Here is a 17,903-nt window from a genome sequence, read left to right as displayed (position 1 = left end):
ATAATGGACAAGTTCTTATTGATGAATCTACGCAAAACTGCACCAGTGCATGCGACACCTAGGTTTGAAATCCAAAACCACAAAAGTGATGATGTACTAAAAAATATTCCATACGATTTGACAGCTAGCAAAACTTCATTATCATTTTAACATCATTTCCATCTGCTGGCCGACCGTAACGTATGATTCATCAATTAAAAACGTTGTTTACTGGCAGAATAGTAGTTGTTGTTTATTGGCAGAATAGTAGTTTTAAGCCCATCAACAATTACAAATAATGTTGTAGTTGTAATTATCTGACCTCTAAACCGTGTTCTTACCAAGGTCCTAAATAACATTAATCTTTGCAATCAGACCAATTTGACATGTCCTAACTGATACTGAAAAAAAGCCAAAGGTCCTATGTAACAAAACCACTAATTAAACCTGAAAATTATGAATAAATCGAAAAAACATACACTTCAGTCGAATTCTATGTGTTTCCTATGCATTTGAGAAAACAAAAGATAATCGTTTTATGTCGTAATTAAAAATGGCATTTAAAAATATATTGCAAAAATTCAAATCAATTTTTCTACAATCAGCTTCAATGACAGATAAGACCTTTTGAAATGTTTGTCTAGAAATGCATTAATGGGCGGTATGAATAAAAAGAGCTTACTTTCCCTAATAAAAATTGTATGGTTAATTTGCTTAACGACGTGTTCTGGGTATCATCCAAACCATTTGTGGAATAGTTCAATGATTTAGGTTATCGTTCGTTTATGGTTATTTTTTATTAGGGTAACTTTCCCGTGCTTTTCTTACAGGAAAAGTAAAGTAAACGCTTTTATTCATACGACCTAATATATTTGTAATATTTAGTTCAATTGGGCTACCCCTCGCAGTACTTTTCGATCCGAATGTGGCACCAGCGTTGCCAGATATAACGATTTATCGGTATTTATACCGATTTCCGAACTAGATACCGATATACAGATAAGGTTCCTCAGAATACCGATTTTTGAGGTTTTATACCGATATATACCGATTTTTTTTAAATAATCAAAATGATAATTGCCTGCCCGTGCCCGAATTTCGGAGAAAATTATTGTGAAAGACTTGTATTTTTTTGAATATCTCAAATTCTAAAAAAAAAAATCATCTTCAAAAATGTCATATAAATACTCTTTCGATTAATGTTTCAATTTCCTCACCGTTTTTGGCTACCCATGTATCGATAAACAGTCGATGGCTCTACTGGTAATTCCGGGGGAATCGGGAAATACTTTTTAAACATTATTTAACTTCCTGGATTTTCTTCCAAATTTCCCCTGGAATTTTCTTCCACCTTACATCGTAAATTATTTTACGATTCCTCTCGGAAACTTATTTCGACTTCCCTTGGAAGCTTCTTCAGCCTTCGCTCGAATGATTCTTCCATCTTCTCCCGCCAGTTTTTTCAACTTTCCTGGATCTTCAGGGATGCTTCCAGATTTTGATTGCGGATCCACACTAGCTGCAGGAACTTTTAAGAAGTTCTGAAACTTCGGAAAAGTTCAGGCTTTTGAGTAAGTTTCGATAAATTAATGAATGTTTCAATAACTTCTGTTAAAATTCTAAAACCCGGTCCAGCGAACTCCAGTGAACTTAAGTATACATCATAAATATTTTGGATACTTCACAAGTCCAAAGAACTTCTGGAAAATTTAAGGTTTTCAGAACAGTTCCATTAGTTTCAGGAGAATTGAGAGAACTGTAGGAAGCTCCGATAACATCAGGACAGATCAATAAATTTCACGGAAATCGCTGAAATTGTAAAGGAGTTCCGAGAAACTCAGGCAATTTCAAACATTAGCACAGTGTCGATAACTTTTCAAAATTAGACAAATCGGAAAGATCAGAGAACTTCAATGCTGATGTTACAATAAATTCAAGAAAATTAGGGGCAACCCCGGCGTAGAGGTTAGTATCCATACCTCTCACGCCAAAGTCACGAGTTTAAATCTCACTCCCGGACAAGTCACGAATGACCCAAGAGCGTTAAAGTGACTATAATTTAAAAAAAAATCAAGAAAATTGTGCGCTTAAGAAATTTGGTAATTTAGAAAGTCTAAAGACCTTCAAAATTGATTAGAGATATTCCGGTCGTTCCATTATAATTAGGGAAGTTCCAAGTATTTCAATAATGATAAGAGTACTCCAAAACAGCCTAAAATCCCTAAGTACATTTCAGGAATGTTCCAAAAACTTCAGGGGCATTGCGGGGTCTTCAGGGATGTATATGACCATTTGGAAAAATTTCTGGATCATCAGAACATCCCGCAGGAGCTCTGTCTTCCGGAATTATCTCCTTGTTTCTTTCGACTGTTCCGTAAGCGCTCTGGCTTCCGACTTTTTCCAGAAATTTCTTTAAACTTCTCCCAGCAATTTCTTTCGCCTAGTTCTGGAATTTTGTTTAGTTGGTTTTTTTTTACTTCTATTGCAAGGTTTTTCCGAGCTTCTTCTGGTTTCCCCTGGAAACGGCTACTTCTGGAATTTACTTCCAATTTCCGATACTTTTCTGCCTTCCTTTGAATGTGAAATCCGATTTTTTTTTTTCCGGAAGCTTCTCAATTTATGTCTTGGAAGTTCCGCGGATGTTTTTCCGACTTCTCTCAGAACTTTCCTCAAATTTCCTCCAGGAGAGCTTCTTTCTACATTCTCTGAATGTTGTTTTCAGCTTCCTCCAGAAGCTAATTCAAAAATTCCCTGAGTTTTCTTTTAAAATTTTCCGATCATAATCCAAAAGTTAAAATTTTTCCTTTCAAAAACGGCAAAAATATAAAATTAATTAAAATAGTAAACACCGATAAATACCGATTTTTTAAAACTTCTGATACCGATAAGCTTTAAAACATTCTGGCAACGCTGTGTGGCACCAATTCGATACCCGTATTTTTCTTTTCTTCTAGAAACGTCACTTTTTTAGTACATCGATCCATCAAGTGAGCAGAGATTCGCAGAAAAAGTGAAAAAATCATCACGCACTCGGCTTCACGTTCGGTTTTGGCATTAATTTACTGTATTTTCCTTGCTAAAATACCATTAAACTTAAGAAATTTAGTGAAAACTAGTTAAGACTTAGCGAAGTTCGGTGTAGTTTCGAATTTAAACCATTTACCGGCGGAAATAACAGTGAATCTCTAGTGCACAAAATGGTCGCCACCAAAATGGTACCAAACAAGCGTCGAGGTGGATTCAACGGGATGCCCGGTCGGCAGCGTTTCAAACCGGGCGGACCAAGGCCGATGAGTGCCCGGAACATGGGAGCTATGTTCAACGCAAACCAACTTGGTGACAATCCCGGATTCGTAGATTTCAATGACGACGTCCAAATTCCATCGGCATCAACGACTAGCGCAAATGCTGCGACAAACTCGGTGGCAACTATCAATAACGGCACAGGGCCGGCGGGTGGACATAAAAACACTATCCGGAAGGGAAATCCCAACCAGAAGCGCCTAAATATGAAAAACGGAGGAAGCATGCGGCGTATGCCTCCGGGTATGGGTGGTCATTGGGGTCCACCGATGCCTCCTATGCCCCCTATGTTTCCCATGGGTGGTGGTCGCAGAAACGGTCCACCTCTTCCACCGCCACCGCATTTCCGCGTACCTCCGATGGGAATGCGTGGTATGCGTGGTGGACCAATGATGCCTCCACCACCTCCAAATGGTCGTTTCGGTGGTCTACCGATGGGTCCGGGTCCAATGGGGCTTATGCCAAGACCAATGCCGCCTATGCGAGGCCCGATGATGAACCCCATGGGACGTATGATGCCTCCACCGTTGCGAGGTCGCCCGGATGGTCTTCCGATGCGCCGCATTGCGAACGGAAAGCTTCCTTCGGGTGGTAGAGTCGGAAAGGGTCTCAAGGGTGCACCTCGGGGGGGCCTTCCAAACGGGAAGGTATTGAAACCGCCGATTGGTAATAAGATCAAACCCAAAGTACCTGCCAAGCCGAAGGAGGAATATCCACTGGACAAACCGTGGGTAACGGAGGAAATCAAGGCAGAGCATGACAAGAAGTGCGAGCTGGCCGAACGGCTGAAGGGCAACAAGGACGACGCGCTGTTTGCCCAGTTCAAAGAACAGCGAGATAAGTTTGTCAAGATGTACGACGCGGCGAGGCTGGAGTTCATCGGAAAGCATCCGGAACAGGTAACGTGATTGTAGTACGGGGTTCTAACTTTTTAGAGTGCCATATTTCCTTTTGGAGCGGAATTTTCAGCTCACGAAGCTTGTGTGATTTCAATTTCCAGAGCGTCATTTTAGAGGAGAGGAATTCCTTCAAGAAGCAATGAAAATTTAACGGGAATAACATTTTTTTTTTCATTTTTAGGGGAAGTTCTACCTAAGTCGACGTTCTGAAAAGCTATAAGAATCTTATCTGACATCGAATTCGTATATATTTGGTAGTTGCATTAAACGAAATCAATAATTCAACCGGCAGTCCACTCAAATAGCCTGGTATTCAAAGGAATGTTTAAATTTCGAATATAATACAGAGTATCACAAAACATGTTTACGATTCTCAAATGGTTCTAAAATTACTACACAAATCAGTGCCAACATTTCAAAGGGGCGTAATTGCTTTTGTAAACAAGGGCTTCGATTTATCGCAAATCAAGACCAACAATTGAAATGGCCTTAACTCCATTTTGTAAACAAACCTTGTAATGCCATTTTCTCGCGAACCGAAACCTTCATTCGCAAACCTAAACCACAATTGGGTAGAGGAGAATTTCCCCTACCTGTTCATTATGTTGGTTTTCGTTTGCGAACTTCGGTTCGCGAAAAAATGGCCTTACAAAGTTTGTTTACAAAATGGAGTTAAGGCCATTTCAATTGTTGGTCTTGAAATAAAAGCTCGCCCCTCCAGATTAACAATACAAGCAATTAGAGGAAACATTCAGCTACCTGAAGGTGTCGTTAATTTTTATGAGTGAGCTTTTATTCGCGAGAAATCGACGGTTAAAGCCATTGTTTACAAATGCAATTACGCCCCTTTGAAATGTTGGCACTGAAATGTACAAATACCTTATCTGAAAGGACGTATTTTGTGCCTTTCCTACAAAGAAGGGTATACATACTGCGGAGGCCCGATTGTCATATAAACTCCCGGTCATAAGTATGCGGTTATCCTTTAAAAACTTTGGAAAAGTCATTCCAATCGAGCAGAAGACCTGTCAAATGGATAAGATGTCGTCTCTTTATAAATTCAGCCTCTTTAGTCTAAGTGAAGTTTTAGCATACATAAATGGACAAATATGATGAACCACATACCAACGTAGTAAGTTACATTCTTTCAACTAACTGCACACTCAAAGATAAATTAAATCAAAAAAGCTTAAAAAGTATGCAGATTCCCGCTTCACCTTATTGAGTTCGAGCCATGATTACTTCGGCAGTAGTCGTGCATGATTAAAATCAAAATAATCTTTCCAGTATTAAATTTTATTCTTTTTCAGTACTGATATATAATCAAAAAAGATTAAAATTCAATCAAAAATTACTAAAATAAAATCAAAAATGATTAAACTTTATTCAAAAAAAGATAATCTACAATCAAGTCAACCATGATTAAACTGGGATTAATATCAGATACTCATTTTTTAGAAAGAGAGGATTAATTTTTAATCATTCGATATGCTTAAACTGAGTTTAATGTCAAATTGATTAAATTTCAAGCAAAATGGGAATAGTTCAATTTATCAGTGCAAAGAGAACTAAAATTGGCAGAGATATGAACAAACATACCAATCAAGGTCAGTCACAGCATGGCTTAATCGCTCAGAAGTTTGGCGTCACCCTCAAAATAAAACCTGGGAATGTTTTTGGATGGATACCCCCCTGACCATCCCTCTCCAACGGGGGAGTTTGGTATAATACAGAGATGATCAAACCGATTAGTACCTTCCTAAAATTTGTCCCTGCTCGCTTTCTACTCTATATATACAATTTTCACACTGCCGTACTCTAACGGAACTATCAGCTCTATACTTTCAATTCAAAATTTAGTTTAATTCCAAAAATTATCACTTCAATCTGTTATTTGAAATTAGCATCTTCAACTATAAAGCTTCAAGTAAACTTACAACATCGACAAGCCATTCTGTGGGTGACCCCAAATTTTTGATCGATGACTTGATTATAATCTGATTATAAGCATATTCTAAATTTTCCAACCAAATTTTCACAAACGAATCTCGATGGGTATAGCAGAGGGTTCTACTTCCACTTTCATTTCAAAATTTGGGCGGTTCAAATCTGCGATTTCAGTCATGAATATTTAGTGTGAGTTTTGGAAAATGTTGTAACTTTAAGAGAGGTTTTAGCATACAAGACTTGTAGAATTTATCAGACATTTTACCTATGAACTAAATTTGGGACAATACCTTTGAAATGATCTATAGATGTCGAAAATCGGTCGTAAAAAGGCAAAGCAATGAGCAAAAAGCATTTTAATGTTTTTTAAAGGATGACCCCAAACTTACGATCGATAGCGTACCATTCGACTCAACTCGACGAGATCAGAAAATGTCTGTGCGTGTGAGTCGGTGTGTGTATTAAGATGGTCGGGTATGTAATTTTAAATGCCCGAATCCGATCCTTACCCGATTCATACAATTTTCAAGAACCTGTATGAACCCGAACACATACACTTCTAGCATCTAGGGTGTCCCAGAATGTCTAAGCACGATTAAAAAAAAAACGATAACGTAACTCTGTTTACAGCTAATTCGATTTTTATTTCGTATTCATGTTCTCTATAGTATTCTCTTACAGTTAAACGTAGAAAATCCGAGATCCGATCAGTCGTAAGCCAAAGAGCGGATTTTTGATCTCACGCTATTCATTAGCTTCAGCACAGATGTCTTTCCAACAATTTTGGATACTTACGGAATCCGTTGCCTTTACATGTTTCCGCAAATATGCTTTGGCCAGGGTCCAAAAAGTTTCGATTGGCCTGGCCTGGGGACAGTTTGACGGATTCAGCTACTTGGGTACGAATTGGATCTTGTTGCACAAACGGTTTGGAAAGCATACCACACCAAACCATAGCCTTTTTACCTAATTTTTCGGTAAGAATCGACTTATCCGCGTCGTCAACACTTCGGCCAACCGGTCCGCACTCGTGTTTATTTCAGTTACCATGGGGACGTAATTTGTGATTAGCCGCGGTCCCTTTCAAATTGTATCATTATTTATGTACGGCCTTAAATTTGAAATGACGTTTCACATTCAACTAGTGATGGCCGATTTTCATTTGAATAATCGATTAATCGATTAACGAAACGAAAAGTAAAATATTGGTAATCGGTTATATCATGCTGATATAAGCATTAACTTCTCAAGAAGATCATCACCCATCGTTTCAAACATATGCTGCACTCTCATTGGTGGAAAAATGACAGCACAGCGAACAAAAAATAATCGATTAGATGTTAATCGAACAATTTAAAAAATGGGACATCTCTAATTTTGGTGTGATTGTTTGGATAAAAAATAGCGCAAAATTTCATCTCTACCGAGGGGCAGCAAAACCACATTTAGTGGATGAAAGGGACCGTGAACGAGGACTCTAAAATAGAATGTTTTTCTTCCGACTGTTTCATCTTAGTATTATTCTTTGCTTCGGCCATCACGAACGGTGTAGTACTGATCACCAGGAAGAGTTTTGCAATCAAATTTAACGTATGATTCATCGTCCATAATATCGCACACCGATTTTCCGCACAGCAATTGGGGCCCATGTCCTCCCCCCCCATATCGTGACGTTTTTCGTATACCTAATGTATTGCTTGTCACAAAATCTTAGACCCCCCCCCCCCCTCCCCCCTTAGAGCGTGACATAATATATGCATCAACCCTTGGTCGTATAACTCCAAGACCCATTCTTGCCTTGGCCCGCTGGACGTTACTCTTCGAGGATCCCACTTTTTCGGCCACGTCTCGAACCGAAGCACTTTTCTTGCGAGTGAAAGCTTGCACGATTTTCCGGTCCAGATTTTGGTCAACAGGGTTCGCTTTTTGCTTGTCCTGAAAAGTTGCTTCAGTACCGTCAATTATCCTGAAGAACCATATCGAATGCTTGTTGTCACCACTTCGTCATTTGTTCCAGCTGTCGCTATCTAGTGGGATCTTTCCATCGTGTTGGAAATATGGGCATATGTTCCTCGTGTACAAAAAAGGCAGTAGGCTATCGATAACTACCGTGGCATCACTTCTCTGTGTGCTGTTTCGAAATTGTTTGAGTTGGTCGTAATGGAGCCTTTATTTGCTCATTGTAAACAGTATTTGAGCCATGACCAACATGGTTTCGTACCCGGCCGTTCAACTACTACGAACTTGCTGTGTCTTACGTCGCACATCACTACGAGCATGGCAGAACGGACTCAAACAGACATTATTTATACTGATCTATCGGCAGCATTCTACAAGATTAACCATGGGATCACTATTGCAAAGCTACAGAGACTAGGAGTTAATGGCTCACTTCTGGGATGGTTCAACTCCTACCTAAACGACCGTTGGATGAATGTCACTATCGGCGACTGCCAATCGGACGTTTTCTAGGCTACGTCAGGAATTCCACAAGGTAGTCACCTCGGCCCGCTGTTATTTTTGTTGTACTTCAACGACGTGAACCTAGTGCTGAAAGGGCCTCGCCTATCATTTGCCGATGATCTAAAGATTTTTTATCGGATCAGCTCAATTGCCGATGCTCTTTTCTTGCAAAATCAACTAAACTGCTTTACCGGATGGTGCAAACTGAATCGAATGGTCGTAAACCCAAGTAAATGCTCAGTGATTTCATTCTCACGGAACAAGCAACCAATTAATTACAAATATACCCTCTCGGAAGCGGAAATCGAATGCGTCAGTCATGCTAAGGATCTTGGAGCTATACTGGATACCCAACTTACCTTCAAGCAACACGTATCGTACATCGTTGATAAAGCATCAAGAGCAATGGGCATACGCATAGCTAAGAACTTCACCGACGAATACTGTTTAAAATCGCTGTACTACTCTTTAGTGCGCCCAATTTTAGAGTTCAGTTCTGCAGTGTGGAATCCAGTATACCTCAATGGCTCGGAAAGGATTGAATCTGTACAACGAAGCTTCGTAAGATTTGCCTTGCGTAGGCTACCTTGGCGTGATCCTTATCATCTGCCCAGTTCCGAGAGCCGCTGCCAGCTTGTCAATCTGGAGTCCCTGCGGTCTAGACGAAACGTATCCAGAGCCTTGTTCGTAGCACACATTCTTCAGAACAGAATCGATTGCCCCGCCGTTCTGCAGGATATCGCCATAAATGTCCAGCCCAGAGCCCTACGGAACAATCATATGCTGCGCTTACCTCTACGCCCGACAAATTATGGGATGCATACCGCTATTGATGGCATTCAAAGGACCTTCAATAGAGTCGCCTCGGTATTCGACTACGATCAGTGATGTCAAAAAATCGCTTCTAGCGATCAATGAATACGCACACCCCTGCTACAAGATTTTTTGGCATCATCATAAGCTAACGATGAACTCTGACTCTTAACACTAATATGCAGAGAGCATTTCGAACAGTGAGAATTGGTGTAGCTAGACAATGTTTCTGGAGGGGGCCTAGATAATTCTGGAGGGGGCTAGATAATTCTGAAGGGGTCCTAGACAATTCTGGAGCGTGCCTGGCCCCTAGAGTGATGCAAAATTTGAAATTTTCGCTCCACAATATTTAAACGATTCCAAATCGGATCCTGATTAATCTCTCAAAATTTGAGCCCATTTGGTGAGAAACTGAGATGGCACAAACCATTTGAAGTTTGTATGGGAATTACTATGGTAAAACCAAGATTCTTGTTCATGTCTATCTTATAATTCACCATATCGGTCTGCTTCAAAAGTTTTCAATTGTACTTATAGGAAATTTTTCCAGCTACAACTTTGCTGAAGACCACTTTTTGATAAAATGCATGCATCGAAAGTTATCAATGGTTCAATGCGCTGATGTCTTATGATCATGCTCAATCAACTGCTCAGCAGGCAACATTGGTGTTTCTGGGGCGTTGAATAGGACACACAAATCATGGCTACTATGTCACACTGCAAAATACAGTGTTGCCTACAGAGCAGCTGCTTGATCATGTCATAAGTTTACCACTCTCTTAAATAATTAATAATTTTTTCCTGTCTCGTTTACCTAGAAACAATATTCAGCAAAGTTGTAGCTGAGAAAATTTTCTATAAGAATGGCTATCGAACTGTTTCGCAGCTCAATATGGAAAAAGACTAGAAGGCAATGAACAAAATGTTAAGATTTACCATAGAAATTTACATGTAAACTTCAAATGGCTTGTGCCAAGTCTGTTTCTAACCAAATAAGTTGTAACTTTGAGAGGCTAATCAGGACCCGATTTGAAACCATTTAAGCACTGTGGAGCGAAAAAGTCAAATTTTGCATCAGTCTACTGGCCCCCCTGGCACCCCCATTAGCTACGCCAGTGACAGTGAGTTACCAAGATCTCAAGAGAGCAAGACGATAACAACATCATTGCTGTGTGCACTCACGATACATTACTTATATTACGCAAGGATTGTTGTGAGTGCACGCTACAAACTAAAGATCTCAATGCGTACAGCTGAGTACAAGAAGTTGTTCGGATTATGTACAACTGATGAACAACCGTGATCAGATCATGATCATTGCCATAATGATCGTGATTTTTTTTGCTTTTTTTCTGTCTGTGAATTAGGAAAGACGTATTTGCGTTGACGACAATGGTCCTTTCGGTGAAGTGAAAAAGAAAGGAACAGTTCTCCGTGTTGACAGAACTATCCGATGAACTACCGAGCCAAATGTGCACTATTTACAGGTGAGGTGCAAGGAAACGAGTCGACTCTTTCATTCTCATCGCGTTCTAATACAGCAACAGACGTTACGTCACGTCTGTTGCTGCATTCGAAACCGAGAGAACGGAAGAGTCGACTTGTTTGCATCCTCCTCACCTATAGAAACCGTACATCGCCCCGTTTCAGCCTTCGTGTTAAAATTTAGGGTAGGATGGTTCAAAACGCACCCCTGGGGTAAAATGGCCTTCGCTGTTTGTCATAGCTTTCCTATTGTCAATTCGTGAATTTAACAATCAGCATTGCTAGTTCAGTGCTTGAACTAACATTCGGGCACATGATATTTCCAGAATTAGTAATGGGAAAGCAACGAAAACCCGCACGGCGCCAATTTACCCCGGGGGTGCATTATGGACTGTTCTCCCCTACCGATGGTCAGCCCCTATCTGCTGATGCTTGCTTATAGCGAATTTGTTTATTATACCGTTCCAACCTGGATTGGGTATCAAGTTAGGGTCGGCAAACGTCAGTTTGATCGTATGTTTTTATAACCTGGCACGGGTCGACTTTCGTGCTGACAAAAAGTTCGGGTTTGCACTGGGTTGGAACTGGTACCAACCTGGGAATAAACAAATTCGCTATTGCTCTGCAACCCCTAACTGCCAAAGAATGCTACTCACAGAGAGACACTCACTCTCGTCTCGTGAAATAAGCAGATGTTGCGATTTGTGGATATAATGAGCGAAAAGGGTAACTCACTTCTCTCAGTTTGACTCAGTCTAACAATGTATTTGTTATCTGGGAGTTAACTATGCAATAACGTATTTTCAAGGTGGAAGAGGACTAATCGTTGGTCGTAGTTTGTACAGATCACGATCTGTACAGTTTACGACAAACTGGAAATCGAATCATGCTCGCTTGATTTCCATCACTGACTACGATATCCCTCACCTTACGCTACACCGCCGATTTACTGAGGTCCTTTCTGAAGCGACGAACAATTGAGGAAAACTATAAGATCTTCCCTTTGGCCCTTGAAAAAAATGATAAAAAATTTCCTGCATATAAATGTGGGCTAGTCTAGTGTCCAGTGAGTGTTTAGTTTGTTTTATGTGTTTCTATTACCACTTAACTTATGAATTTTAGTCTTAAGTAAACCATCATTAGGACCAAAATGGTCTGTTGATGTGGACATCCATCTAAATAAATAAAACCATACTTCCGAATCGCGTTTCGGACGGATCCGATGCTTACACCTTCCAATTTCACTAATTGACTCAGAGAAATGTTGTGGATAGTACACCATTTGTGCACGATCTGTTTGCGCTTTTCCGGAGAAATGCTTTGCATTGTCACGGAAATGTAAAGAACCTACACTTGCGATACACGAAACTGTTGGTCGAAATTTTATCAATGATTCAGCATGATAATCAGCTGTTTAAACGTCATCTGAAACAAGCAGGTGTTTTCCAAAGTCGTGCTTAGACATTCTGGGACACCCTATAGTTCCTAAAATTATTCTAGTAATCGTAGTAATTTCGGTAATCTAGAATAATAAAAGTAATAACGTAATTTCAATTAATTAAAAAGTAATCAGTGTAATTTTCGGTAATCTGACTGGCACTGACCGGTAATTACCACAGGAAAAACCCTTCGGTTTTTATAAAAAAAAAGTCGCAATACATTTGGCAACACTTGCTCAATGATACTTTTTCTTTCGCTAGCAAATTAGTGGAGTCGAAGCGGTTTTCGTGTATCCGATTGCGGGAAATTGTGAAATGCTACAAAAAACACTAGTAAGTAAATGCAGTGAAAATATTTTACCCAGACAACTTTTGTTGTAAAGTCAGGAAATACTTGCTGGTGAAAGGGAACGTCATAAATTTTCAAAAATCCAAAGCAGTTATTTCGTTCAAAACCAAAATTGCGTTCGTGAAAATGTGTTCAGTGTGTTATTGACAGAATTAATTACGTTCCCTTTCCCCTTAATTTTTGGATGACTGGTGTGTGATTGAATATGTATACTAACGATGATGATTGACGAATATTTCAAAAACAAAAATACTACAAATTGAGTGACGGTGTCTTGAGCTGAACAGTAGTATCACATTTTTTTTAAATTCTTTATTATAGAGATTTTTAGCCGAAGGCTAGTTCATCTCTTCAGTAGTGCCTCAGAAATCCGCCTTGAATTTGATCGCGCTGAGTACAATCACACAAGCTTCGGGAGGAAATTCTCAATTTCATAGTTTCAGCCTTATTGTTTTCCATCTCAAATGTATTGCTCTTATTTTCTATCAGATTTATGTCTCGTTACACTCGCTCTTGTAATATTCGATTATTCACAATATTTGTTCGTACTTTGGTCGCCCTTTTCGTTCAGTCTCGACTCTCGACAACACATAGAATAGACCTAGCAATCTAATTTCGATCAATCTGTTTATCTTTTCCACTTGCCGGTAAATGCCGATCTGCTCTGCAAATACGTAGTGGTCCACTTTATCTAAATACCTTAATTGAGGGGGTTAGAAGGAAAGGGGTGTAAGTGACTTTGATCGATTCTCTTCATCGACTTTCTCTTTCGTTAATAATTCAGCTGCAAACACATTCCTTGATTCGTGTGCCATTCTGGATGCTAGAGGAGAACCTCCTTTATCAAACTGTGTGGCAGAAATAGCGCTAAATCTGTTTATAAACCTGTGGCTATCAAAAGAGAAAGTCGATGAAGATAATCGATCAAAGTAACTTACATCCCTTTCGTTCTAACCCCCTCAATTAACAATTAGTCAACGGCTCCAAACCATAAACTACAGTGTTGCCAAAACTTGGTTTTACCTATTCTTGCAGGACGTTGATAAAATCCTAACCGAATCAGTGGCAAGCAAAAATGTCAAAACCGAAAATCAAAAATCTAATGATGCAGTTTCTACTGATACCCCTGCCGCTACCGATACTTCTTCTACTACTACTACTACTACTGCTACTACTACTACTACCGATACTACCGCTACTGCTGCCGGTGCTGCAAAATCTTCGGCTTCCTCTGCCTAAATTAGAATGCCTATCATTGCGCGCAAGCTCTCGAAATGAAACGCAAAAACTGCAGAACTGCAGCATGTCACGGGCGGAGGAAGCACGTTCAATATATAGAATTAAAATTTACTTGACGGGAGTATGAAGAATGGAGCAGCCTATTCTCTTACATTATAAAAGGACGTAACATTATGAAAGCGCAGATTTTTCCTTTGTAATTCGTTTTGTGTTTTTGTCTACAATCAGGATCCGTTTTCAAAGATTTTAAACTTAGCTAACTGAGCAGTTCGACATTTTTGGTCGATTTTTAATTATTGTCAATCAAAGAAGGAACGGATCGAGATCAAATTGTTATTTAACGAGAGCCAGTAAATCTATTAAAAAGCGTAAACATTTTAACATTCTCATTAAAACCATAACTTGTTTAGTAAAGCATAGCTGTAATGTTGAAAATAGATATTTTGTCTACCTATAATAAAGGAGTGAAGTTGTGAAGATTTTCCGCTCGATATTGTTTAATCAAATTTAGTGACGAAAAAAACCCAAACAAATGCTCCCGAATCAAGTTAAATCATTTAATTGCTCCAATTGAGTTTGTATCTTACGTCCTAGAGCATTCGCTTCACTCCACTTAGCACTGTGTCATGATGAGAGAACACAACAAATAATCATGTGTAATTTTAACGAAAAACAAAGGATTAGTAATACAAAGCATATGTAGTGGTAAAATCTTTTAAATGTAGTTGTGCATTGCAAAGCAAATAACGAAAAAAAAAGTTAGTATCTTTTAACTGGTTCGTTCATTCGAAGTAAGGAAGTAATAGAAGTAGTTCTTTCTGTGAAATGAATCTTGTGCTGAATTTATTGCCGTTTGAAGGAAGAAACTTAACTTAAGCATATTTGTTTGTTTTTTTATATTGCCTACCTCCTATAAGATCAGTTTTCAACAACACTTAAATCGTACATCAATCAAAGCTGGGGAAGTATTTTCCTGAATTTTTACAGAACAAAACAATCAATTTGCAAATTTGGTACTCCATCTTGAGGAATCGCTATTTCAGTAAAATAATACGGCAGTTTACGTATTTTGAAACTGATCACAGGCAACAACAGAATTGCACCTTAAAGGTCATATATATATATTTTTTTATAAGCAATAGGTTGTGTCCCAAAAATATATTTATATGCGTTAGTCTTATTGTGTTTGGTTTTGAAATCTCATGTAAACATTGCATAATATATCAGCTAAATCAGAAAGTAGAGGGCACTAGCAATCGTTTCAATCAATAAAGTATATTACTTACTTGAAATAATACTGTATTCATATTTCTTCCATTTGTATCACTAAAGTAAACCAGTAACAAGTGAATAATTCAGCACAAAAACAGTAAGAATTTTCATCTAATTGGTCCCAAATCATCATACGGGAACATTTTCTGAAACAACACCGGGAATACGATCGTGTTGTTTTCAGTGCTGTTTCAGAAACTGTTCCTCCATCCAAAGTCTTAAGCTAAATTGGAAATCGAACCCCTGCAACATGCGGATTTGAGAACCTCAGCTTCCTCCTCGGCTTTTATCTTCGCCACATCGTGTCGGTGATGGAATCGAAGGCAGCGGTAGCACTCAGTAAAAACTCGTTTTGCATCATCAGAAGAAGAAGGGGCGTGTGTTGTGTTGTTTTGTGAATAGAATAGCATCATCTTTTCTCCTTGTGAGGAAATGCCCCCTATTAACTGTCCGGGATACAAATTCATTAAATGTGTAAAGATTTTAAAGGCGCTAAACTGAAACAAGAGCATGTAGGAGGTAAATGAGAGTAATTTTTGAATGGAACTAATATTCATACAACTACCTACTAAAATGCACACTGCTCCTCTAGAGGGGGTCCTCGAAATGAATCATACTTACACAATGATACTTGCAGAGCCCTTACACTGGACAGAGTAAAGGAACGACGATATATTCTAATAATCGTATAAATACATTATTGAGTAACATTAAGAATGGCCGTTTGAATGGTTCAGTTGAGAAATCCAATTCCAGTCCTATATTGATGACATTAGAATAAGTTTGACCATAGAGATAACTCTAAGGTCTAGAAGGTCCCGAAATAACGTGCTCAACTTTTTGGCTCAGCTCTGGTACTCTCTTCGGTCCCAAGCTAATCGATTCACCCCTCGAAACATAGGAAAATCCACTAACCCCTCATTTTATCTGTCAAACTTTCATAGCGAATCAAAACAAACATTGTGTAGTAGTAGAATTTCGATTAGAATGGGGTATGTTACTCGTTTGCTTGGGACCAATAGGCTAGTCAAGTAGTGAGCCAATTTAAAATCGTTAGTTTCGTATTGATTGTTGGTTTAACTGTGCCACTTGCAAGCTTGACTAGAGGCGTCGCGTCCCTCATTTGTTTACCTGTGCACCAAGCCTTGTTCGTTATAGTTTTCCACCACATATTAGTTTTCGTTTTATTTTTCAATGCTCCATGAATTCGAGGAACATATTCTCCATTACTATATTATTCACTACCTAACGTAACATTTGAAGGGCCTATCATCTTGCATAAACAAAACTTGTATGGCCCTTTTCGCGCTAACCGAAGTAGGAGGAATTGCAAAACTTAACTAATTCAAGCTGAACATTGCATTAGGTTCTAAGTAATATTGATCGATTCTCTTCGTCGCAGTGCCGTCGCGTCTACAAGTGCAACCTGTGCACAACACAGGTGTAAATAATTTAAAAAAATGCGTTTTTAATTTTATAGATTTTATGGTCACATTATAGTTGTACTTCTTTACGCCAGACCACAAGTTACCATGAATACATTATTTTATAGTATGGCTCATTTATATCTTCGACCTTGATTTGCTTCAAAAAGGATTAAATTCAGTTCGGATGGTCTGCCTAATCCCTAATGCATTGATTTCTAAGCATGTCGATATCACTACCATGACAAAACTGGTTAAATAGTGCACCTAAAAGCGAGCTTTTTTTGGATGGCGGGTGTCAAGTTTGTGATAGGTCAATGCCTGATTTAAGCCAAACAGACCGTCTATCACCTCTTGAAACATACCACAAATTGTCCACAATACATGGCGATTTGCACTACTAGGGTAAACGCTTCTATAGTTGCGGTACGGCGACCATTTGGAATGTGAGAACTTCAGAGCGATCACCATTTTGAATGCCGCCTACAAAGTGCTATCCCAGATCATCTTCCGTCGTCTATCACCTAAAATGACCGAGTTCGTGGGAAGTTATCATTGACGGCCGATCGACAACGGACCAGATCTTCACCGTACGGCAAATCCTCCAGAAATGCCGTGAATACCAGCGCATCATTTGTTCATCGATTTTAAGGCGGCATACGACAGTATCGACCGCACAGAGCTATGGAAAATCATGGACGAGAACGGCTTTCCTGGGAAGCTGATCAGACTGATCAAAGCAACGATGGACGGTGTGCAAAACTGCGTAAGTGTTTTGGGTGAACTATCCAGTTCACTCGAATCTCGCCGGGGACTGCGACAAGGTGACGGACTCTCATGCCTACTCTTCAACATCGCTCTAGAAGGTGTAATGCGACGAGCCGGGCTCAACAGCCGAGGTACGATTTTCACGAAATCCGGTCAATTTGTGTGCTTTGCGGACGACATGGACATTATCGCAAGAACATTTGGAACGGTGGCAGAACTATATACCCGCCTGAAACACGAAGCAGCAAAGATCGGACTGGTGGTGAGTGCGTCAAAAACAAAGTACATGCTAGTAGGCGGAACCGAACATGACAGGATTCGTCTAGGAAGTAATGTCACGATAGACGGGGATACTTTCGAGGTAGTGGAGGAATTCGTTTACCTTGGATCCTTAATGACGGCTGACAACAATGTGAATCGTGAAATACGAAGGCGCATCATCAGTGGAAGTCGTGCCTACTACGGGCTCCAGAAGAAACTACGGTCAAAAAAGATTCACCCCTGCACCAAATGTACCATGTAC

At 39.5% G+C, this 17,903-nt stretch overlaps 1 protein-coding gene across 1 annotated transcript; it reads left to right on the top strand.

Moving 5' to 3' along the window:
- Positions 1 to 2,975: 2,975 nt before the first annotated feature.
- On the top strand, positions 2,976 to 14,637 carry LOC135711949 (DNA-binding protein K10-like). Its single transcript, XM_065234923.1, has 2 exons — positions 2,976 to 4,181; positions 13,713 to 14,637. The coding sequence occupies exons 1-2, from the start codon at positions 3,177 to 3,179 to the stop codon at positions 13,914 to 13,916; spliced, it is 1,209 nt and encodes a 402-aa protein (XP_065090995.1). The 5' UTR covers positions 2,976 to 3,176; the 3' UTR covers positions 13,917 to 14,637.
- The last annotated feature ends 3,266 nt before the right edge of the window (positions 14,638 to 17,903 follow it).

The sequence above is a fragment of the Ochlerotatus camptorhynchus genome, unplaced genomic scaffold (assembly GCF_037179485.1).
Source record: "Ochlerotatus camptorhynchus isolate MF236.1 unplaced genomic scaffold, CSIRO-AGI_Acam_v1.1 ptg000446l, whole genome shotgun sequence".
NCBI classification, from domain to species: domain Eukaryota; kingdom Metazoa; phylum Arthropoda; class Insecta; order Diptera; family Culicidae; genus Ochlerotatus; species Ochlerotatus camptorhynchus.
The sequence above is the reverse complement of the archived record's forward strand: the minus strand, read 5'-3'. Positions and strand labels throughout refer to the sequence as shown.

Excerpts from the sequence above, each read along its gene's own strand:
- LOC135711949 (XM_065234923.1), top strand. The coding sequence starts at position 3,177 with ATGGTCGCCACCAAAATGGTACCAAACAAGCGTCGAGGTGGATTCAAC. Across the intron at positions 4,182-13,712 it reads TCGGAAAGCATCCGGAACAG|GACGTTGATAAAATCCTAAC; the intron begins GTAACGTGATTG and ends CTATTCTTGCAG.